This window comes from Martes martes (assembly GCF_963455335.1).
Source record: "Martes martes genome assembly, chromosome: 4".
Lineage (NCBI taxonomy): Eukaryota > Metazoa > Chordata > Mammalia > Carnivora > Mustelidae > Martes > Martes martes.
In genome coordinates this window covers 151,104,420-151,128,392 of record NC_137891.1, presented here as the reverse complement: position 1 = coordinate 151,128,392, position 23,973 = coordinate 151,104,420, and the positions used below count along the sequence as shown (strand labels likewise).

General features: G+C 50.3%; 1 protein-coding gene across 3 annotated transcripts in view; it reads right to left on the bottom strand.

Annotated features, from left to right (window-relative positions):
• TTC39A (tetratricopeptide repeat domain 39A) overlaps window positions 1–21,198 on the bottom strand; it is a gene marked incomplete at its 5' end in the record, with an annotated part of 54,110 nt that extends 32,912 nt beyond the window's left edge. The window contains 2 exons of one of the 3 annotated variants that reach the window (XM_080801513.1): window positions 2,041–2,145; window positions 21,146–21,198. In XM_080801513.1, the coding sequence (XP_080657639.1) occupies window positions 2,041–2,145; window positions 21,146–21,198 (158 nt within the window). Of the gene's footprint in view, window positions 1–2,040; window positions 2,146–2,431; window positions 2,476–21,145 lie in introns of those variants that run through there. The other 2 variants (XM_080801514.1, XM_080801515.1) reach the window with 2 other exon arrangements.
• Window positions 21,199–23,973: the final 2,775 nt, after the last annotated feature.

The following is a 23,973-nucleotide window of genomic DNA, read 5'->3' as shown; positions in this document are numbered from 1 at the left end:
TATCGATTAAGTTCATTGTCTTATATGGTGGTGGCCCAAAACAATTACGATAGTCACACCAAAGGTCAGTGATCACAGATCACCATAATAAATACAATAATAATGGGAAAGTTTGAAATATTGCAAGGATTACCAGAATGTGACACAGACACAAAGTGAGTAAATGCTGTTGGAAAAACGGTGCCAAAAGACTTGCTTGATGCAGAGTTGCCGCAAACCTTACATTTGTAACAAATGCAGTATCTGTGAAGTGCAATGTGGTATTCCCAAACCTCAGACACCCCAAGTTTAGTTTACAATCCATAAGTTCTTGTTGGCATATAGAATCCTGACCCCTGAGAGTAAGAGGCCCCTCACCTCTGAGGGAAATCCAGCTCCAGGAGATGATGTCCACTGGGGTCCCAACTTCTAGGTCCAGGCCAGCTGTCAAATTGGGGAGCCAGCAGAAGAGCAGGATGTTGGGACCTGGGATTCCTTGGCCATGAGGAGGTCAGCTAAGCCTAGTGGCCTCCAGTCCTTCCCTCCTCTACCCACAGCAAAGTAAAATGAACTGGAAGCTACTCAAAGAAGTGACAAACACAGAAAACAAACGCCCAGGCATTTGGGGTGATGAGGGGTGGAACTTGATGAGCCCATTACTTCCTGAGGACAAAGTATGGGGAACAATTAAATGAGACACTGCATGTACAATGCAGAACAATGAATGAAACTGGACCCCAACATCTTTTGACGCTTCAGTGGCTATAAATGGGGAGGGGAGGCCATTTTTTTTAGCAAGAATTATTTCTCCTAGACCAGTGGTTCTTAATAAAGATGGGGAGATATTTTTCCTCCCCCCAACCCAACCCCCAGTATCTGGCAATTTCTTGAAACATTTTTTGCTTGTCAAAATGGGGATGTGGGTGGGGAATGTGTTAACATCTACTGTTTGTGGAGAGAACTCTCTTAAACTGAAAAAGAAAGGAAAACTTCTTTTCTGGAATGGAGCAGGGGCTTAGATAAGGGGCAGCTTCACTGCCTTAGGTATGACATTAAAAGGTAGCCTCATGGAAAGACTGGTCTCTCCCTAGTGCCTCTTTTCATTCAGAGCAAGCATTTCCTCTTTGGGGCCTGAATTGTCTGGCCCGAGTTGTGGAACTTCTGGTAGAGTGTCCTCTTGAGATGAAGGAGGGTAAGGCAGCCCTTCAACACAAGAGGGCTGTGGGGAGAGGATGAGGAAGGTGTGAGGGGAGGTGGCAGGGAGGAACCTGCATAGGGACAGGTAACGACCAGAAGGGAAGTGGAGCTGGGGAGTCTTCGAAAAATATTGGGAGGGAGGAGTGCCTGGGTGGCTCAGGTCATGATCCCAAGGTCCTGGGATTGAGTCCCGTGGGGGAGCCTGCTTCTCCCTCTGCCTGTTGCTCCCCCTGCTTGTGCACTCACATGCACTTACTCTCTCTGACAAATAAATAAAATCTTAAAAAAAAAAACTGAAAAGAGTGATAAAAGAAGAGTAGTATAACCATATTGTTTAGAAAGAAGGCAGTAAACACTGGAAGAAATGGATAAATGATTAACCAACATTATTACCCTGAAGGGCTTGAGTAAAGGCAACTCAAATCTTTAGTGCTGTGGGGAAAAATGAGGAAAAGCAGCTGTTTTTAGAGCTGACAGGGGAGAAACCCCGAGTGGATTCAGTGGATCCCACCCCGAGTGGGAACAAGAAACCAAAGTGGAAGAGGCCACAAGAACCTAAAAGGAAGGAAGTCACAATGACCTTGAGGAAGGCCTGGCTGCTCAGGGTTATAGAATGGGGAGCCTGAGCCCCTACTTTTATGGGTCTCTTGGAGGGTCATAGTGACCCAGAAGGCTGAAGGCAGTCAGTTACACGGGGTTCCTCTTATATAAGACCTCTGGTTCTCCATGACCAGACACCGCCCCACCCTCCTCCCTCCACTATATGTGGGCTCTAAAGTGTGCTCATGCACATGCACAGATACAAACGCACACACACACACACACACCCCGGACCCCCACCCACAACCTAGGCGTAAGCCTCACCTGGGCTTGAGGTAGCTGAGTGCTTCTGAGAACTGGTTAGTGAGGAAGAGGTCCAGGGCGATCATGCACTGGTCCAGGGCCTCATGGAGGCTGCTCACAGAAGTCCTGCTGGGAGAGACAGCAAGTGACCAGAAGACCTCAAACCCCCTCCAGGCTGGAACCAAGTCCCACAGGGCCCATGCGACCTCCCTGTGGGCCTTGGGTGCCTGTCACAAGCTCTTCCAGGCTGCCCACTCTGTACTGGGACACAAAGACAATTTGGACCCACTTCTAAGTGTTCCCAAAGGTGGGAGGACAGCAGAATGAGGGCGTCATCTGAGATCTGGTTGAGGGAGTTGGGGAGGAACAGAGGATGGAGGGCAAGGAAGCCTGAGGAACAAATTTATCTTACCCCTCACAAGGGTAAAGGGAGTCTTTATGGCCCTTCTGACCCATCGGGATTTTCTGCTCCCACAGTGGGGCACAGCCCACCCACTAAATCCCGCTTCAGTCCTTTTTCTCCTCCTCCTTCTTCAGGACTTCTCCTGCCCACCTTGGGCCTGCACTCTAGAACCCCAGAAACACTGTCACAATGGGCTGTAGTGTACAGCAGACTGTACGGCCTGTGCAGGGCCCTTTATCCTCAAGGATCACCTTCCCAATGGCATTTCAGTGGACCCTACCATCTTCTAGTCCTTACCCTTCTCTATAGCTTTTATCACTCACATACACACACACACACTCTTTTATTTGTATGTATGTATGTATGTATGTACGTATGTATGTATGTATGTATTTTTACTTATGTTGTGCTTATTATCTTATTTCCTCCACTAAAAGTAAGCTTCCTGAGGGCAGGGATCCTTGTTTTGTTCACTGCTATATCCCCAGCATCCAGTATCTGGTACAAAGTGGGCTTTTGATAAGTATCCGTTAAGTGAATGAAAAAAAAAAAAAAAAAGAACGAGGAGTCTCAGATTAAGAAAACAAATCCTTGGCCTTTCTGGGTCTCGGCTTCCCCATCCGAAAAATGAGAAACTAAAGTAGGATATCCCAAAAATCCTCTCTCAAGGATGGTCTCGAGGATGTCTCTTCTCAAGGAGTTTCTTTTGAGAAAAGGTTCCAAAAGACGCCTTCATGACCTGACTGAAGGGAGATCCTTTCCCCCAAAAGCTAGTTGAGAGAGAGTCCCTTTCCACCAGGTAAATGTCTACACATACCTTGGGGCCCAGCTTTAATGTCTCTTCCTCCATGCAGATGCAGAAGCAGATCATCCCGGCAAATCAAAACACGAGTCTTGTTCAAAACTGAACTCTTGTTCACTTTCCCAAAGCTGTTCTCCCCCAGTGTTTGCCATCTTAATAAATGACACCCCTCTACCCAGTTTCTCAAGCCAGAAATCTGATAGTCAGCCCTGATACATCCCTTTCCCGGGCTGCTCTGCTAGCCCCTCCCTGAGCTCTATTAGTTCTGCCTCCCAAACATCACTTAACCCACCCCCTTCTGAGCCCAGTTTGCTCCAGTGCGCCGACCTCCACCCAGGTCTGATGGAAGACCAGCCTTTCCACCCTCACCCCTCCTACCCCTTCTCTCTTCTTCTCTGTTGGACCATTTGCTCAGTATTTCAAGTCTCTTAATGCTCTTCTTTGCCATCTCTTTGACTCTGTGAAATTCTGAGCAATTTTTTCAGAACTTCCATTTCACTAATTCTCTTGAGGTGTGTCTGATCTGCTACTTTTCCTGAGTTTTTAATTTCAATGATTATCTTTCACATTTCCAAAAATTCCACTTGCTTCCTCTTCAGATACGTTTGGTTGTTTGGGCCAGTATTTAGTTCCCTGCTTATTGTTTCAAGTCCATCTTTGATTTCTTTACATGTTTATAAAATAGTTCTATTCTAGACCTCATAATTCCAGCATCTTAGATGCTCAGGGAAACAAATTCCGTTGTTTCTTGATTTGGGTGTCTATTGTTCACAGTGACTTGTTTCCTTGTGTGTTCTGTAATTTTACCAGGAGCTCCTATTTAGCTGATCCCAAAGGGATCTTAGGAGAAGAACCTATTCCTCCAGAGAGGATTTTCACTTACTTTGGCCAAATTCCCTGGGGTGCTACCATCCAATGATACTTAAGTTACTTTTTTGGGTATTTCCAGGACCACAAAGGGAGTACGTCTTCAAACCCACAATTTGTGTGAGGGCAGATTCGTATTTATAATTTTCTCCACCAGACCTGTCATCCCCCTTTTTGGGGAAGGGTGGCTATTTCTTTCCAGCCAGCAACTCTATTTGCTGAGCAGGTAGCCCTTTGAAGGTCCCAGATGGTGGTGGTGGTAGGGGGACTAGGTTTCAACTTCTCACACAGTCACTGGGTAGGCCTAAGTCCTTACTTATCATCCCTTGAGTGGTCGTTAAAACTCAAGGTTCTGGATTTCTGGAATTTGTCAATACTTTCATCTCATTTATCGGCTTGATTTCAGCTTCCTTTTTATTCTTGGCTTGAGAGGATTTCTCTTACTTCTGTGGGAGTTCAGGAATGTATTTTAAAGGATGTTTGGAATAACCCATACAGCCTCTTGGTAGTTTTTATAAAGGAGAATGCTGGGAGCATTATTCCCTTTAACCCATCCTTCTCACAACAGCCAAAGTTATCTGTTTAAAACCCAAATCTGACCATGTCACTTCTGAACTTGAAATCTTCACTGGCTTCCTATTACTCTTAGGATAAAGACCAAGTTTCTTTCTATGGCCAAAAAGGCCCCACAGAAGCAGCCCCTGTCCCTCTCTTCATGAGACAGGCAGTGTCTTCCTTTGTGCCCAGGGCTTAGCCTAGTGACTGGCGTTCAGTCTGCCCATTCTGTTGGATGAATGGGTAAGGAGGCAGTGAGCACCTACCTCTCTGGGCCTTCTCTCCTTGCACCCTCACAAAGCCCATGAGGTAGAATTATTATCCCCACTACAGATGAGGCACAAAGGAGAGGTGACCAGGCCAAGATCACATGGCCAAGCATGGGTTCTAACCAAGTTTCTGCCTGAGCCAGTGCCCATCCACCAGCTCAGCCCTCAGAAGTCAAGTTCATCATCCTGGCTTATGACCATCTCCAAACAACTCCAGAGCCAAGAGCCTACCTCCCATTTCTGCATAAACCCTACCACCACCACCATCTCTGCCTCCCATCAAGAAAGACGTTCTGCCTGCTTGTTCTATGTGGAGAGAAAGACAGATGGACAAATAGCACAGAGGTGCATTCCCTCCCTTGACTGCCCCAGTACCTCTTCTGCTCAAGTGCTGTGACGTGGGCCTGAGGTGACGTCTCCAGACCGGCGCTGCTTTCAGGTGGCTCTGGGGCTGATTTCCTCCTTCATTTCCTCCTACAAACACTCACTAATCTCTGGTTCTGACCCAAACCTGGCCCTGTCCTTGAAGAGTTCACAGTCTACAGAAATGACAGATGCTGGCACAGGCAATGACAACCAGACCCATCAGGGCTGCAATCATGGGGATCAATGAAGGCTAAGGAGGCCCAGAAGTGGAGATGGGGCACTTGAGAAAGCTTTCTGGAAAAGATGGCACTGAACTAAGGACAAGATGGAGAAAGAAGTCCAAGAAGAGGAAAAAGGCTGAGCAAGGAGCTAGAGTCATGATACCATAGTGACAAAGAGGCACAAGCCGTAGGGGCGAGGTGGCAAGAAAGGCTCTGGAAGGCCTGCTAAGTGGAGAGGTGAGGCGCGGGTGTCCTGCTGGCTGGGGACATTGGCCCCATTTGACTTAATGATGGCATTAATAACCATCCCTTCATCACCATGAGACTATCACTTCAAGTTCTAAACCGATGACTGCCTTATTTCATTCAATCTTCCCACCAGCCCAGAGGCAGGCAATGCTTATCTGCAACTAACAGATAAGGAAATAAAGATAATACAGAAAGGAACCTAGTGAGAAGGCAGAAAAGTTTCCACAAAAAAGCAAGTTTGCCAAACCTTTCTCCTCCCCTGGCTGTGACTGCAGTCTCCACTTCTCTGCAGGCTGTCTTGTGCCTTCAAGGCCCTTCTGCTCCAAGCCACCTTGACAGCTCAGGTTAATACATTATTGAGCTCCTGAGGGGTTGATGGTGGCCTTTCCACTGTTCCTTGAAGAACCCGAGGCCCCGGGGTGCCGCTGAGCTGGATGGAGCGTGGGGCAGGGCTGGTGACCAATGCCAGGAGCTTTGGCATCATAGGGGAGGGAGGCTTGAAGCTGGAGTGAGAAGGGAGCTGGAGGGGGTGAGGGGGTGTCAGGCAGACTGGAGTCATTCCACTCTCCCTTTCCCTCCCCCTTCCCTGCTTCAGTCTTTCTGGAAGGCACCTGATGCAGAGAGCTGGATAAAGCAGGGGGACCTCTCCGTTCCCACTGGGGCAGTCAAGGAAGCAGTGCAAAGAGGTCACTCAGGGAGCAGACTGGAGCCAGAGCTGGCTTTTCCCCCCTGCTCTTCAGGAAGAACTCTGTCTGGGGTGTGGGGAGGGGATCTGTCCATGGGGACCTATCCCAAAGTGACCTCTCTAAATTGCACATATGATTGTGACTCTCCTTCCAGAGAAGCCCCCCTTAGCTGTGAATAAAGTGAGTATGATGTGGCTTGGACTGATGTGACATGCCTTGGGCAATGTGACCTTAAGAGTTTTGAAAGCAGATAACCCTGGTCCCAAACTGCAGCTCAGCAACCACTTGTTAGAGACACTTGGGAAGGTTCTTTAGCCTCTATGAGCCTCAGTGTCCTCGTCAGTGAAATGAGAATGGCAGTTCCTACCTCCTTGGTTGTTGAGAAGAATGACTGAGACGATGCAAAGCACAGTAAGAAGTACTCAGGAAATGTTAGCCAGTGTCACTTTTTTTCCTACAAGAATGTGTTTCCATTCTCTACGAGTATGTGTTTCCATCATGTCTGGAGCAACACTGCTTTTATAAGAAAATTAAATAACTTTAAAACATTGAGTGTACATACTCTATGACCCAGCAATTCCACTCCTGTGGGGCATCTGAGAAGAAAACTCACATATGCACAAAGGACAACCTTATGAGAATATCTACTATTCAAATCGCAAGACTCTGGGAACCACTTCAATGTCCATCAAGAAGGCCAATAAATAAATGGGGGACCCTACATCAGGTGGTACATCGTACATCAGGGAAAATGGGGACCAAAGCTGCAAGGATTAAGAAGGCTACCTCTCAGAAACCTGAAGCTCAGTGAGAAAAAGCAAGTTGTGGAATGACTCATACTGGGTGACTCCATTTATGTAAAATTTTTAAAGCCAGAACAAGCTACATTTTCTTAGACTTATACACACTCAGCGAAAGAATAAAAACATAGAATGGCAAAACCAATGATACTGTAATAGTGTTGTAGGATAACAGATGGTAGCTACATGTGGGGAGCACAGCATAATATAGAGAAGTTGAATCACTATGCTATACACCTGAAACTAATGTAACATTGTGTGTCAACTATACTCAAATAAAATTTAAAAACTAAAAATGCAAATGCCAAAATCAAAATTCGGGATGGCAATTATCTCTGGAGAAGGAAGTGGGGAGGGTCCACAGAGGCTTCAAAAGTCTCTGCTATAATTTATTTCTTAACAAGAAGAATATGAAATAAGTGGGCACAATGTTAACATCTGAAAAAGCTGGGTGGCAAGGGCATGGGGTTCATTTTATTACCTGCTACATTTTTCTGAAGGCTTAAAATATTTCATAATTTTTTAAGTGGTGGAGATTTAAAGTTTGGTTTGTTTACCACTGATCCACAAATACTGGGCTGGGCCCAAAGCAGGCCTTGGGAGTGTTTGCTGAGTGACTGAGTACCTATTGTGAAGGCGGAACTGCTTTGCCTCTGCTCTGCTCAGACCCCACCAGGGTGGCACTGACCAGGGACAGGAGAAGATGGACCCGTGTGCCCTTAAAGAAGAGGGGGACCTGGAGGGCATGCAGTGGGGCGGGTATGGTTCAGTATGAGGACGTGTGAGGAAGATCCACCAGTGCTGGAAGACTGAGCTTGCTACCCTAGAGGTCCATGGAGGGGCCAGAGGAGCCAGCAGAGGAGCCTGGACTCAGGCAGATATATGAGTGTGCAAGGAAGAGGGATGGATGTGGCTTCTAGCTTGGGAGTCCAGGATTCTCTGATAGGTGCCCTGCTCCATGCCTGCCTTCTCTCCTGGAAGCTTCTTTCCTAGGCACACTAGGGTGGTGCTTAGTCAGGGCTGGGCAGAAGGGACCTAACAGGCTAGAGATTTACGGACTTCAGCTCAGAGCAGGAAGGGAGCAGCCATGCCTGGCCTCCCTGTATTTTCCAAAGGAGGGACCAGAAGTCCAGGGAGGATAAAGGATATGGCCCAAATCATATAACAAACGTGGTCAGGGAAAAACTCACCAGGCAACCGTCCCCCAGGCCGGAGTGTCCCTCAGTGACCCAACTTCTAAGCTTTTACCCAGGATGCACACACAGGTGCTATGGAGGCCTCCAGCTGAGGCTGGCACCCGCCCCCGTCACCTCCCTGTTCACATGTTAGCCCTGAGGCCCTTGGCAAATATTGTCCCTGGTGGTGAGGCTCCAGGTAGGGCAGGCACACCTCCCAGCTCACCTGAGCCAGATCTCCACCCAGCAGCTTCCCAGCATGGCCCTCAGGAGTAGCCCCCTACTCACCTGCGCCCAGGAAAGGGCCAGCTGCTCCAGGTCTCCCAGGTGCTAGCAGCTATCACTGCTACAGGGGCAGTGTAGGGATTTTACAGGGTTCCTCAGTGGGGTGGGGAAGAGCAGGAGAGCCATATTGGAAGTGACAACACCCACCTTTACTACCCCAGTTCCTGCTGCGCCCAATGGGCACAGCTGATTCATATCTTAGCCTTTAACTCCTTCAGACATCCCCGAAGATGGGGCAGTATGGCATGCAGGTGGGGGCTCCAGCATCAGCGAGGGCTGAGTTCAAATCCCAGGCCCACCGCTCACCTCCTGGATAACGGAAGGCAAGTCACTTAAGAGCTATGCCTCAGTTTCCTCAACTGTAAACGGTGGTGAAAAGAATAGAGCCCACCACAGGTGTAAACGCCACGAGGAGAGGAAGGCTGCTCTGACGTGGCCGTTACTACAGCTCCATGAGAAAGTTGGGACCCAGAAGGGAGTGACAGCCCCAGGATCCCCGGCACCTCTACTTCCCTCGCGCTGGCGTCCACAACCCCCTCCCGGCTCACCGGCGGCGGCGGCTCCCGGAGGCCGGGCGGAGCGCCGGGCGGGGCGTGGGGGGCGGCTGGGAGCCGCAGTGCGGGCCGCCAGCCGGAGGCGCGGGGGAGACCGGGCCCCGCGCCCGCCCCCACCCCCCCCCCACCCGGGCCCAGGGCCGCTCCAGCCGCGCACTTACCCCGCGGCCAGGGAGTCCGCGGCGCCCGCCGAGCTCATCGCGGAGAGGGGCGGGCAGCGTGCCCCCGCAGGACGCCAGCCGCGGCCCAGGTGCTGCCGCCGGAACCCCGAGCCGGGCGCTGTGCGGCCGAGCCGCAGACGCGGCGGCCGGGGAGGGGCGCGCCGGGGGCGGGGAAGGCGGCGGGGCCGGGCCGGGCCTCGGTCTGCTTGCCCGCGCAGTGGGGCCGCGGCCGCCGCCCGTCTGCGGCGGACTGGAGGAGGCTGGGGCTGGGCGGGGGGCGGCCGCGGGATGCGCCCCCACCCTCAGCTCTCAGACGTGAGAGGCCCTGGCGCCCACGGTCCGCCGGGCCCATGCCGAGTGTCCTCGCTGCGCAGCCCCCAGGGGTCGGAGCTCGCTCCTTCCTCACACAGCCCCACGTATCTGTGGCCAGAAAGTTCTCTTAGACCTGAGGTCCATCTCCCAGTCATCTCTCCCCTCCCCCACCGAGATCCCGCCTCGCAGCGGCCCCCACCTGAGCCCTTCGTCATCCTACTGCATTGGCTGGGGGCATTCATGCTGAGAAAGACACAGCCTCCAGAGTCAGGCTTGGGTTTTAATACTCCCCTTTGCCCACTGCCGCACTGTGCGTGCAGCACACGAGAAAGCGGAAAATAACGTGGTTTAGCACCCGCTGCTAGCCCGGGGTTCACAACGGCCTTCTCAAATCATCCCCAGAGCTGCCATTTTACAGAGATGAGGCACAGAGTTTATGTGACTTGCTCAAGTTAACTCACCTTATAAATGGCAAGTCCTGATTGGAACTGGCCCTCCTGACTTCAGGGTGGACATTCTTGTCTCTCTTCCCCCCTTGGTCCCATTCTCTCTGAGTCCCCAACCCCTATACGGAGTCATCCCTAACACTCCTCAAATGCTCACTGTGTGCATAGCCCTAAGGTACATGTCTAGGGCCAGGGCTGAAGCCCACCTGGTGTTCTGGCACAAAGAGTCACTGGTCCGTGAGGAGTTAACCAGCCACCACTTCCAGGCCCCAGATGCTCTTAATCATGACTCATCAGAGCACGTGGCTGCCATTAGAACTGTCCCTTTACAAAGGCAGAGGATAGAAGGAGGAGGGACTCCAGCGCCCCTGGAGCAACCCTTAGCTCCAGGATGTCAGAAGAGGAAGCAGGAGGAGCCTGGTAGAGGCAGGCCTCTTAGGAAGAGGGCTGCAGACTGGGTCCTGGGAGAGCCAGGTAGACTGAGCCTGGTGGCAGAGGGGAGAGGTTTAGAAGATTCCTGTTTAAATCCAGACAGGCTGTCTGGAAAGGTAGTGAGTTCTTATCCTGTCCATATGTGAACAGAGGCTAGATGTTCACTGGCAAGGATCATCCTATGTCTGGGATTCTCAGACATAAGCACAGAAAAGGTAATTAACTACAAGGAGTGGGCTATGATGAGATCTACTGTCATCTCGAGGACTCCAGATAAGAAAGAATGCAATATAGGGGCACCTGGGTGGTTCAGTGGTTTAAAGCCTCTGCCTTCAGCTCAGGTCATGATCTCAGGGTCCTGGGATCAAGCCCCGCATCGGGCTCTCTGCTCAGCGGGGAGCCTGCTTCCCCCTCTCTCTCTCTGCCTACTTGTGATCTCTGTCTGTCAAATAAATAAATAAATAAATCTTTAAAAAAAAAAAAAAAAGAAAGAAAGAATGCAATATAGACTGGAGGGGTGGGGAGAGGGCTTCCTGAAGAAGGTGGGCACAGAGTTGAGCCTCGAAGTTTATATTGTTTATACACAATAAAGTTGTGGAAAGGGTATACCAGATGGGAGAACAGCATGGGTGAAAGCAGCATGGGGTGGGCAGAGGCACACACATGTCAGCTGGTGTTTGTGAGGCTGGTGAGAAGACCAGCAATGTGTATGAAGAGGAGCCTCGGTAATGAGGCTGGGACACCCTATTGCAACCCCTGCCCATCTCTGGGCATTTGTACTAGCCCATCCCTCTGCCTGGGACACACCTTCCTCCCTTATCACTTATTATTCATTCGTTTAATCAGGGTTCAATCCAGAAGCTTACAATTGGAAGCCTTTTTTTTTTAAAGAATACAAATCTACCAATAGAAAACTGCCAGAGTCCTCCCAGAGCCTTGGAAAAGGCCAGGTGAGTGAGAGCTTCTGAAGCTTTATGCTATGTTAGATACAGGTAAATCTTCATTGCATTTGACCAACATGTATTAAGAGCCTGATATATGCCCAAACTCCTACTCGCCCTGCAGGTTTCAGTTCAGGCAGCACCTCTTCCAGAAAGCCCTCCCTCCCTGGCTGGGTTAGGGGCTTCCTGTGCACACACTGCCCTAACCCCCTCTGACCTCCCCTCATCACCGTGGCTGACACCGTCTGGGGGTGATGGGAGTGGAGTGAGGTGTGTATGTGATTGTCTCTGCTATCAGACTGGGAGCTTCTGGAGGATCGGGTCTGGTCAGAGATCTCTGTTTCTGATGAATCACCAAATACCAACACTTGGCCTAGCACTTTACCATTTCCCTCTGAGGTAATGATTATGATGACTGATGTCCTCCAAAGGCTTACTACATGCGACACAGGTTAAGTGTAGAACATAGACTATCTCACTTAATGCTCGCTTTTAACCCCCTCTCTGAGCCTCAGTTTCCTCATCAGTAAGATGGAAATACTGCCTGCTTCAAAGGGTGATTGTGAGGATTAAGAATTCCTGTATCTAAAATGCCCCTGTAGTTCCTGGCAGGTGACACAGTGCTGAGCGGTGTTCTGGTGGTGGTGGCAGCAAGGCAGAGGCTAGCATTCTCCCGTTGTAGATGAAACTGAAGCTCAACACCATAAGCAGCCAAACTGCCTTTGGAGCTGGAGTGGTCCCCACACGGCAGTGGCAATGATGCTGGAGTCACTCACCTGATGAGTCAGAGCCCCAGAGTGGTCCACCCTACAGGAGGGCTCCACCCAGGCAGCTCCCAGCCCCCAGGAGCTCCGGCTCAGCCCCAACCCTGGGGAGCCTGGGAGTCACCATTATTTCTGCCTCCCAACCCCGGTGACTCTGCTCACGTCACCTGCCCATTTCCACCTCAGGCTGATAGCCAAGCTTCGGGAACTTGGATAGTATGCTGAGTCCTGGGTTCCTTCCTCCCCTGCTGGGGGAGTTTCCTGGTGCTTTGTGCCTGGAAGTTGCCAAGCCTGCTTCCTCTCTCATTTTCTCCCCTACCTGCAAGAACAAACCACTGGGCTCACCACACCTGATGGCCCTGAGAACCTCCATGGACTGCTTTTACCTGTACCATCTCTCAGCTTAAGAAGGCCCTCAGTAAGCATCTGTTTAGTGAAACCTCCTCAGGACGCTCCAAAAAGCTCCACAGAGGCTTTATCTCTCATCCCACAGTGGCTTTGACCAAGTGTGACTTGGACTCAGGTCTTGACTCCTTATCCTATGGGAAAAGTGTGTGGAAAAGGGGGTGGGTCACGGAAATGGGAGTGTGAGCATGTGAAAAGCGATACCATTGCTGTAGAAACAGCTTAAGTTGTGAAGCCTCCTCTGCCTCGACCTCTCTGACCCTGTCTACCCATTTGTAAGTCTGGGATAACAGTGCCCACCTCTCAGGGATGCTGTAAGGCTTTACTGGGCATTACTGAGGTGATGCCTCAGCCCCTTTCCTCTTCTCCCTCTTCCCTCTTCTCAGTCCCTTCCTCCAGGCCTTTCCCTGACATGAAGCAGCCCCCAACTAGCTCTCTCCTCCAGCCCAGAACTAGCTGGTTGGACTCCAGAGACCCTCCCCATCCTGCCCCCCTGCCCCTAACCCAGCGGGGCTGGTGACTATACAGCAGGTTTTCTTAAATCGAGTGAGCCCCACCCAGCAGATTGCCGGCTTGGGCGGGTTAATAATTCACAGTCAACAGGCCCATCAACAAAGGGCCCTTAAACAGGGCTGTGACAATCACAGTTCTAAAATATTCCTTGGCAGGGGCTCCTAAGGAAGACCTAGGCCTATGTGTTGGGCCAGCCTCCTCCCTCCTCATGAACTCTGACCCCCACTAGCTGTGTAACATTGGACAAGTTACTGCCCCACTCTGGCCCCTAGTTAGGTTCCTTTTCTCCCCATATAGAGGGGAGAGAAGGGTGGGCCTGGAGCCCAAGGCCCTTCCTTGCTCTGATGTTCTTGGTTCTGGGGTCTGAGCTCTTCTACCAAAGTCTGGTCTCCCAGAGTGGCTGAAAGTGGATCTGAGGAAGGAACCCCCGTCAGGCACAAAGGACCAGGAACATTTTTGATTGAAAAAAAGAGGCAGAACTCTAATGAGATGTTTCAGGCACTGAGTGGCAACTTGTCAGGGGTTAGAATTTGGGCTGCAGAGCCAGGAAGATCTGGCTGGACTCCTGGCCCCACCACATCCTAGCTGTGCATTCCCAAGCAAATCACTCTATGAGCTTGAGGCAGGGCAGGGAGTGGTTTAGAGAGCAGGTTGGCACCCCAGCTCTGACACCCTGGATCGGTGACTTCAACTCTGAGATGGGGATGATGATGGCACTGAGCTCATCAGGCTGTTGCAAGGATTAAATGAGGTTTATTTTAACATACATAAAGCACTTGGAACAGGGCCTTACCATTAATTTTTGAGCTTTAGTTTCCTCACCTATAATGAAGGGATAACAGGATTGTTGTGAACGTTAAACATGATCATTAAATGAGCAAATGGACCCCAAAGAGCTCTAGAACTGTGCAAGGCTGTCCAGAGAGGAGGGGTGTCCAGAGAAGATGTGCATGCAGACCTGGCCAGGGCCGCAAAGACATCCACTGGACACCTACCATGTACATTTATGGCAAATGTGCTACCTCCCACACTGCCACAGGGAGCAGAAAGCAGTGCCTTCTTTCAGAAAGGCAACTGGAATTTTGGACTGAAAACCTTAGAAAGGTGACCTAATAACACCCAGGCAACAAATGTATCTGAAGAAATAGTCACAGACATAAAGATTTCTTATACAAAGATGTTCAACACAGTGTTTTCTATAATAAGGACACAGCTGATAATAACCTAAATGCCCATGAATGAAGAATTATTTCAATGAGTTATAGTGAATTTATAGGGTCAAATATTCTGCAGATATTTAAATTATATTTATAGAGAATTTCTTTGCCCAGACTACAACATTATTTCCCAAGTAGTTTCTCTGCTCCAGCCCCTGTCTCCTTATTGTCTTCATACAGAACCAGACCCATTTGATCTGATCATGTCACTCGTCTGTTCAAAACCCCACATTGGCTCCACATATTGTTCAGTACAAAACTAAAGTCTCCACATGGCCTTGAGGCCCTGAATGACATGCACCTCCATCTCTCTCTCTCTCTGACATCATCTCCTTTTCTCTCTCTCTTGCATATTCAGCTACTCTGGCCTCCTTGCTTTTTTCCAAATATGTCAGGCACACTCCCACCTCAGGGCCTTTGCACTTGCTATTCATTCTTCCTGGAATGCTCTTCCTGCAGATAATCACATGATTACCCCTCCACCAAAAGGCTTCAAATCTCAGCTCAAATGTCACCTTCTCCGTGAGGACTTCCCTGACCATTCTGTTTAAAATGGAGCTTTTGCCTTCATCCTCCCTATTCTTTCATCCCGCAATATTTTTTACACAGCATGTGTTATTTTACCTCCTGAATATTTTGCTTATTCACTTATTTTCTGTCTCTACCTATTAAATTCTACACTCCACAGGAGAGGGATTTTTTTTTTTTTCAGTTTTGATCTCCAATATATTTGCAGTGCCCCGAGCAGTGCCTGGCACCCAGTAGGCGCTCAGTAATTGTTGCATGAATGAGTTTTCTGGAAGGTGGGAAAATATTTAAAAAGCAGAATACAAAAGTAGTACTAGAGAGAAAACCCCAGTGTGTATGCATTTGAGAAAGCACAGGGAGGCTCCATCTCCTCATCTATCAGAATCGGAGACAACAAGACCTCCCGGTCAGAGTTGAGGTGGTTGGAAGGTGATGATGCGTGTCACACGAGGGCTTGGCCAAGGGCAGATCTCGCTGTTATGGGGTCACTGAGGCAGCAGGGTGGCAGGGGGTAGGAATGTTGTAGAGGCTGGGGCCTAGTTCAGAAGGTCCAGGGGAGAGAAGCCAGGGCTGAAGGGAGCGGTGGCAAGCGAAGGAGATGGGGGATGAGTTGAGTGCAGTGCTGTGCACTGAGCCTGTGGAGAGGTCATCTCTCTCTGACTGGCCTGTCCTGTGCTCAGGGACGGCACTTGGGTGTGCCCTTCAGTCACACAGGTGTAGACGAAGTACCCACCCACTTTCTTGGAAGGACAGCAAAGTTACCTTCAATCTGAGACTTAGGTGCTCTGTCTGGGAGAGGGTGTTTCTTAGCTGGGGATGAATTCTTGCAGGGGGAAGGTCTTCCCAGGGCCAACTCTGTGAGGGAGGGAGAGGGACACCTGAGGCTGTGGTGGGAACAAGCAGGAACAAACTTCATTCCATAGGGAAAAAAGGGACTCAAAGAGTATGTAGCATCTGGCTCAGGGTTACTGGATAGGGCATCTGATGTCCCACTCACTGTCACAAGTCCTAATATAATTGTCCTCCTGGGGTACATGGGATGAATCCAGCCACTAAGTAGGAAGAATTTTACCTAAATACAATAGATTTCTGAACTGCAGTTTCCATCTGAAGCAGGAAGGAAGGAAAAATATGGGAAAACACCCACGGGGCCCTCCCAGATGTGGAAGTTTTGCAGTCAGCCTCTTTCCAGGATGGCTGAGGGGCTTGGCAAGGGGCCATAGAATCCTACAAATCTTCTGTTACTCATTCCCCGCTTCCTAAGGTGTTTTAAAACATTACAGACTGGTTTTAGGTCAAGCTAGCGAGGAATTAGGAGAAAGGTTTGTCCCAGCCTTGGGATGGGGTGATAAAGTGACAAGCTTCAGGGACATTGTCCTATAAGCCCCCGACCCCCAGGCCAGTGTGGCAGTGGTAGTGAGGCTGAGAATGGGGCTGGGGCCAATAGTCACAATTGCAGGAGAGTGCACAAGGGACTGGTTCCCAGCTCCCAGGGTGTCAACAACAACTGTTGGACTCTCAGAGGGAGGCGCAGGGGTACTCCAAGCAAATCCTATTTTGGGGACTTCATGAAGCTATGATTTTACTTTAAGGTCTGCTTATTGGCCACAGTTACCTTACAATATCACGCCCCACCCCCGCAACTTGATTTTAGGCGTACTGCTTCTTTCCTCCTCTCCAGCCCCACTGGCTGAATGGTAAGTGCCTCTCATTTGACTCCACCTCTCAGGGCACAGTGACTGGTTGAAGGAAGGGTCAGCTGGAATTTTTCCCTGAACTTTTTCAAATGAGACTGGAGATGGAGAAACCCCTTCCTCTTCTGGCCTGGGGGTACTAATGACAATAATCAGTAACACTCCTTGGTTACACTGACTATGTGTTAGGCACTGCTCTCAGTGCTTGCCACAAACTGATTCACATAATCCTCACAACAACCCTGTGAGGCAAGTCCTAACATCACCCTCATTTTACAGATGAGGAGAGTGAAATTTGGAAAAGTTAAATAACCTGTCCAAAGTCATACTGCCAGAAAGTCCCAGAGTCAGGATCCCAAAATCAGCCTGTGTGGCTCCAGGATACTTTTCACTGCTTTGTCTTACTGTCCCAGGACTTGAGCTTGGAAGCCGCTGGCAGCCCTGCCTCACACAGGATGGAGAAGTAGGTGAGCATTAGGAGAGAATGGAGCCGACCGCAGAGAGAAACTGAATTGAGCAGCAGAAATATTCAGGGGAAGGACAAGCAACTCAAATCGCAGATTTGAAGATAAATCAGGAACTTGCACGCTGGCAGAGCTAACACAGCAGCCTACATCACCTATTTCCAACTGACCTCAAGACAGGACCAAAAACGTCCCAAGTCGGAATCCCTCCATAACTAAAAAAAAGGGACGAAGGTTACCTGAGGGTTTCCCATGGCATCCTTCCAAGAGATCAAGGATTTGGGGGCTGCAGTGTGCCTCCCACACCAGAACCCTCTCATACCCCATGCAGCTGCTCTGGACAGCAGAACGGAGATCAGAACCCTGGGATCATAAACCTTAATATCGTAGAACATGGTAATTTAAACCCTGAGTCTCATAATTCACCAATGCCTTAATTCACAGAATCTGAGAATCACAGAGGTGACCACTCAGCACTGGCCTCCAGTCCAGATCCTGTCCCAAGGAAGGAACCCCAAAGCCACTCCAGGATTCTAGTCACCAGATTTGAAACCACCTACCTAGAGGCATCTGAGAGTTCCTGGAGCTCAGGCTCAAACCGAGGGCAGGAAACTGGGCAACTGACAGCAGCCCTAGGACCTGAGCCTCTTTGGCTGGGCCCCTCCGTTCTCAGAGAGCTCCCTGCCGCCACCCCCCGCCCTGCCCCCGCAGCTCTGCCCCTTAGTTACTCTCCCAAAAGCCATCTGCCCATCTACACTTCCTCTTTGCTCCTGGTGCTGCCTTCTACAGGAGGAGCAGCCATGAGTGGGGGCGACGGGTATGGCTTGGAAGGGGCCTTGTTTATAGCACGAGTAGGTGGCATTCCCCATTGTAAGATGTGTGGGCACCAGTTCTTTTTTTTTTTTTAAAGATTTTATTTATTTATTTGACAGACAGAGATCACAAGTAGACAGAGAGGCAGGCAGAGAGAAAGGAGAAAGCAGGGTCTCCACGGAGCAGAGAGCCCAATGCGGGGCTCGATCCCAGGACCCCGGGATCATGACCTGAGCCGAAGGCAGAGGCTTTAACCCACTGAGCCACCCAGGCGCCCCGTGTGGGCACCATTTCTATCTCATAACCTTCCTGGCTATCCATGCTGTTGCCAGGAATCCCACCCTTGATTCCCTAACCTTTCAGAATTCCTTCTGTTCAATGGGAATACCTTAGTTACCTCATACCACTGCCAAGAAGAAAGTGAACTGACATTTACTGAACACCAAATATGCCCCAGTGGCTGTCTGTGAGGTCCTTTCCAGTGGGACTTCACTAGGGCTTCCCACCACTCAGTGAGTAGCTTATTTTATAGCTGAGTAAACTTGAGTTCACACAGACCAAGTAATTGAATTTAGGCCACAGAGCCAGTATGTAAGTGGCAGAACAGGGGCCGGGCAAGCTCTTCACCTTTGGGCCAGGCTGTGGGAGACCAGGCAGTGTGGTGGGTGAGGGGTGAAGGTAAAGTCACAGGTCCTGAGCTGGGAGAAAGGAGATCTGGGTTTGTGCCTCAGATATGAGACTTTGTGGGCGCAACTGGGGGTATTTGTGTCCAGCAAGTTCCACCTGAAGTATAAAGGCAATGTGTTCAGGCCCTCCCATATTCTCCCTCAAACAGGCCCACGGAGGATACAGAGGCCTCTACTTGGCTAGAGTCTCCTTTCTCCCCCTCCTCTTCACTGTCTCTCACTTCTCTTCCCTCACTGGTGATTCTGGGTCTCATCTCTCAGCCTCTCTATTCACCATTTAGCAGTTCTTTCTTCTTAACTTCTCTAATCCGTACCCCCCACCCTCCTTCATTCTCCTCATCCACACCCCAGCATCCCTCCTGGATCATCATGCCAGTCTCCCCTCTGGTCTCCCTACCTCCCTCCACACTGTGACATCATTAACATACACACATTTGAAACTCAGAAGAAGGTTCATGGTGCCTACAGGACAGAACACAACCAGGTTCTCATAGGCAGGGAAGACCTCAGGCAAGAAATTCTTCTGGACATAGCCATTCTTCTCTATCCCAACTAGGGGATCTCACCTTCCTCGGAATTATTCCTTCATGTCTTCATCAAAACTGAAGCCCTGCCCCCTCTGAACATGTAGTGGGGAGACAGAAAAAGGTAACCCAGAAACAGTGTCGAAATGGTTTGTCCCTCTGCAAAATCCTTTCTTCCTGAGGTAGCAGGGTCATCTTTAAATATGTAAATCCGCTCCCTGACGCCCTCTAGTGGCTTTCCAACACCAGTGAAATCCAAACTCAATGCCCTGTTCTGGGTAGCCTGCTTTCTGGATCCCATCAGACACTGGATTCACCTCAAAGACCCCTTTCTGCTCCTCAGACACAAACCACACTGTGACTTCTGAGGATGCTCTAGGAATGGTCTATTTTATTGTCCATCACACGGCCCTCTTTAAGGCTTTACACAGCATTGTTTATTTGCCTATTTGTGTGGCTTTTTTTTTCCTCTCGAACACGGTCTCCTGAGAGCAGGGAGTTGTGCCTCTGAAGTAATACCATATCCGCAGCACCTAGTACAGTGCCTGGAGCATGTAATATGCTCAACAATGTTTGTTAAAAGACTGAATGAGAATCACGAGAAAGAAGCAAAGATGCTGAAAGCCCCTGAGTCTGACTCAAGGGTGGGGTCAGAAGGGCTCTCGAAAAGAGGTCACCTCAAGTTGAGTCTTAACTGATGTGAATGTCAGAAGCAGAAGATGGCATTCCAGGCAAAGGCAACGCTGAGCTGCCTGGCACAGTTGGGGAGTTACAGGAAACGGGCCAAGGCGGGTCACAACCTCTCTCCTCAAGAACCTTGAACTTTAACCTTTACATGATAGAGAACTATGGAAGTTTTAAAACAGAAGAATGACATGGTTTGGCTCGTGCTTTAGAAAAAATCCGTCTGAAGGATGCACAGAGAGGAGAAGACTGAAGGAACTGGGAAAGTTAGGGGCTATTGCAATAGTCCAAAGGAGAATGAACAGCTTTGAGAGACACCAGAGAGAAAATCAGCAGGACTCAGAGACTGGGGTGGAGGTAAGGGAGGGAGGCGAAAGGGATGACTCCCAGATTCTGGGCTTGAGCAACAGGGTGGATGACAATGCCATTCACTGAGATGGGAACACAGGGAGAGGAACAGGTTTAGGGGTGAAGATGTGAAGTGTGATTTGGGGCTTGCAGAATTTGAGGTGCTCACAGGAAAGTCAGATGGAAGTGCCGGGAGGGCAGTTGGATTGCTCTTCTCTAGGGAGTAAGGAGGGTAAACTTTAAGTTATGTAAAGGAAAGGAATTGGGAGTCTAAGCTCAGAAGAGAGGTCAGGATTGTTCCCTCTCCTCTTTCTCAAGGGAACACATCTGGAGACACCAACTCATCCAGGATGTGGGGAGAGCTGGGGAGGTGGAGGCAACACACAGGAGACAATGACATCCCTGATGGGTTGAGCTTGGAGGAGCTGTGGGGCTCCCGCCCTGGACCAGCACTGATACCCAAGATTTCCCCCACAGTGCTGCCCCCAGATGTGGACAACCGTGTTGGGGCGCGGATGGTGTGCTTGCTCTCACCTGTCCCGGCACAGAGGGCGCGGAGGACCAGGTGCGTGTGAGCAGCACCCCAGAGGGCTGACTCTGCAGCTCAAACCTGACTCCCAGCCCGCCCAAGGGCCAGCTCACCTGCGTACCCTCGCAGAGAGCGCGCAGATGACGGCACCGGAAGCGGGGCTCCGGTGAGACCGCGGAGGGGTGGGGTCCGCATCCCTCGTCCCCAGGCCCAGCCCCGCCGGGGGCCGGAACACGTGAGCAGCGGGGCACGTGGGGGTGCGAGAAGCGCCGGGCTGACCCCGCCCCGGCCCTCCGGCCGTTACCCCGCGCCCAGCAGCCCGCGCACTGCGGTCGCCCGCTGTACTCCTATAGCTGTCCCTCCCGTCGGCCGCCGGCAGCCGCCCCTCCGTCCCGTGCGCGCCTCCAGTCGAGGCCCCGTTCCCGCCCCGTACCTGCGGTCGCTCTTCCCGGAGGCCGCCCCCTTCCAGGCGGTCAGAAACGCCATGGACGCGGGCCGGACTCGGACGGGGGCGCGGGCGGCCCCTCGTGGCGGCGTGGGCTGTAGCGGCGGCTCCCGCGGCAGCACCTGGACCGGCGGGCGGGTGGGCGGGACGGGACCGGCGGCTCCTCCCCGCCGCGGCCGGGCACCTCCCTGCCTGCCCGGGACGTCGGTGTCCCCGGAGCGGGCCCGGGGTCCCAGGGCAAGCCCATTCCCCTCCAGAGCCGTCGAGACCCATCATTAGTCACAAGGAGAAGCTGAGGCCCAGGACGTCCAGGGATTTGTCCCAAGACCACACAGAAGGCCGGTGGCAGCACCGGAACCTATTCCAGGCTCTCCAGTCCCAGTGTAAAGCCGGTCCTCTGAATCGAGGGGCTACTGTGTCACGAACGCCTTTCTCTTCTGCTTAAGTACAGAACACTGCCTTACCAGGGCCGCACATGGATGGAGTCAGGTGCTTGGGACTGCAGAAGAGGTTGGGGGGCAGGCAGAGGAACAGGGAGGTAAGGAAAGAGCTGTCTGGCTTGAGAGTAGAGGTTGCTGACCGGCAAGGCACTGGGACAGGAGGCGTCCATGGCAGGCTCAACTAAGGACTAAGGAGCGCCTTGAGAAGGATCAATCCAGGTCCAGTGTGAAGGATGGATTCAGGGGTCCCTGGAGATTTTTCTCAATGAGAGGGGCACGGTGAAAACGGGCGGGACAGGATGGCTAAGGGACCATTTCTGTCTCCTTTTGGGCTGGGTCTGTATTGTAGGCACTTGTGCAACACAAATCCTGTGTCGACTATGTGGTGACTGATTCTGACAAGTCTGAGCCATTCTCTAATGTGCCAAGCCCTAACCCAGGTGTTTGACACAAATTCTCATTTAATTTCATTCCATTAAGTATTCACTCCCATTTTACAGTTGATGAAACTGGAGCTCCAAGGGAAAAACTGACTCTCTGAGACTAAGCTGTGAAGCTAAGTCTCAGACCCAAGTCTGTCTGCCCCATCTGGCGCTTCCCCCCCCCAATCCCGCCTGAGGTCTGCAGGTGGGCTGGGCATGGAGTGGCAGGCCTGGAAAAGCAGGGGACAGAAGCCTCAAGGATTATCTGGGTATTTTCTCTCAATTTTCCTTGGTAGGGAGCAGAGAAAATACGACCTTTCCCCCTTTCTCTGAGAGCTCATGTCATGGTCTTGGCAGATCAACAAGGCCCGAGAATGTTGCCTATCTGACCACAATGCTAGAGCCTCCAGATCTGGAAATTCCAGTTACATGCACCTAGGGGCCCAAATCCCTCAGCCCACAGAGCTTTATCCAGCTTGGCAGCATTGAGCATTGCAGATAGCCAACTTCCTCCTGGGCTCACAGGTATGAATACCACAGGGCCTCAGAAGCTTGGCCTGCTGTAGGCCCAGAGCCCAGTCAAATCCCATTTGGAATTAAAGCCCCACCCAGCCTCTGAGCCCACAGCTAATACTATTTCCTCCAGGAAGCCCTCCTGTATCTCCCCAGTGGTGGAATCTCTCCTTTTTGTGTCTTTTTCACAGCATTTAACACTCCATACTTTCTAAACCTAAATTATCAATGACCAGTTTCATCTTCAGATTTCTATCTGAAAATACAGAGAATGTCTCACATTTTTGTCTTCCATGGAGCCTGGCACCCTGCTACACTAGTAGGTGCTCAGAGCAGAGTAAATGAACAAGGAACACATATTTATATAATTTCCACTTTGTGGCAGGCACTTTACTTACTTATCTTTACATACACTATTTCTAACCGGGACAACAACTCTTGTGAGATTATTTGAGTCTGAAGTTAAGAAATGTTCCTAAGATCAAGTCAGGAGCTGGGATTCAATCCTAGGTTTCTTAAACTTCAAGGCTTGTTTCCTGTTCTTCATCTTCACCTTTTCCTTCGTCATCTTCATTGTCATCACCATGTTTGTCTAGAGCTGTTAGGCATTATTCTAAACTTTTCAGATATACCAGCTCATTTCGTCCTCAGAACAATCTTACTAGGTATTTCCTTTTAAAATTCCAATTTTTATAGTTGAGAAAATAAGGCAGAGGATTAAGTAATTTGCTCAAAATCACAGAGGCCAATTAAGTGGCACAGTAAAGACTTAACCCAAGCAGTCATCCTCAAATTTCTATCTTAACCCCAGCCCCAGTCCGCCTGCCAGACAAGCTCTTAGAATGCACATGGCATTTATGAATCACTTTCCCAAAGCTTATCTTATTTTGAATCTCATAACAACCCCAAGCTAGAGCGGGTTTTATTCCTTCCCTTGCTCTGGAGCCAGACCGCCTGAGTTAGAGTCTGGGCTTCACCATTTGATAGCTGCACGTGACTTCAGGCAAGTCATTTAACCTCTCTCGGCTTCAATGTTCTTATCTGAAATGGGAATTATGTAAAATGCAGAAAAGAGAAGCACCCAGCACAAGGATTGTTGTGAGGGCTACATGAGTGAATTCAAACAAAACACTATAGTGCTAAACGTGTGTGTGTGTGAAGTGCACCTCATACTATGTGAGTTTTACTCAGAATCAATGAGGAATGAAGTGTTCCACGGCAATAAACTTTTAAGATGACGGACATTTATTCTCTTTAACCATGCTTACACACTTTCCTAAAATGTAGTATTACCTTTTCTGTCTTCTTAAACACAGACACGACAGCCCTGACATAGTGTGTATCTGCCATGTCACAGAAATGAAGACTTTATATCTGTCGCCATTAATCCTCACAACAACCCTATGAAGTTACTGATATCTGAGAGATTAAGAGACGTACC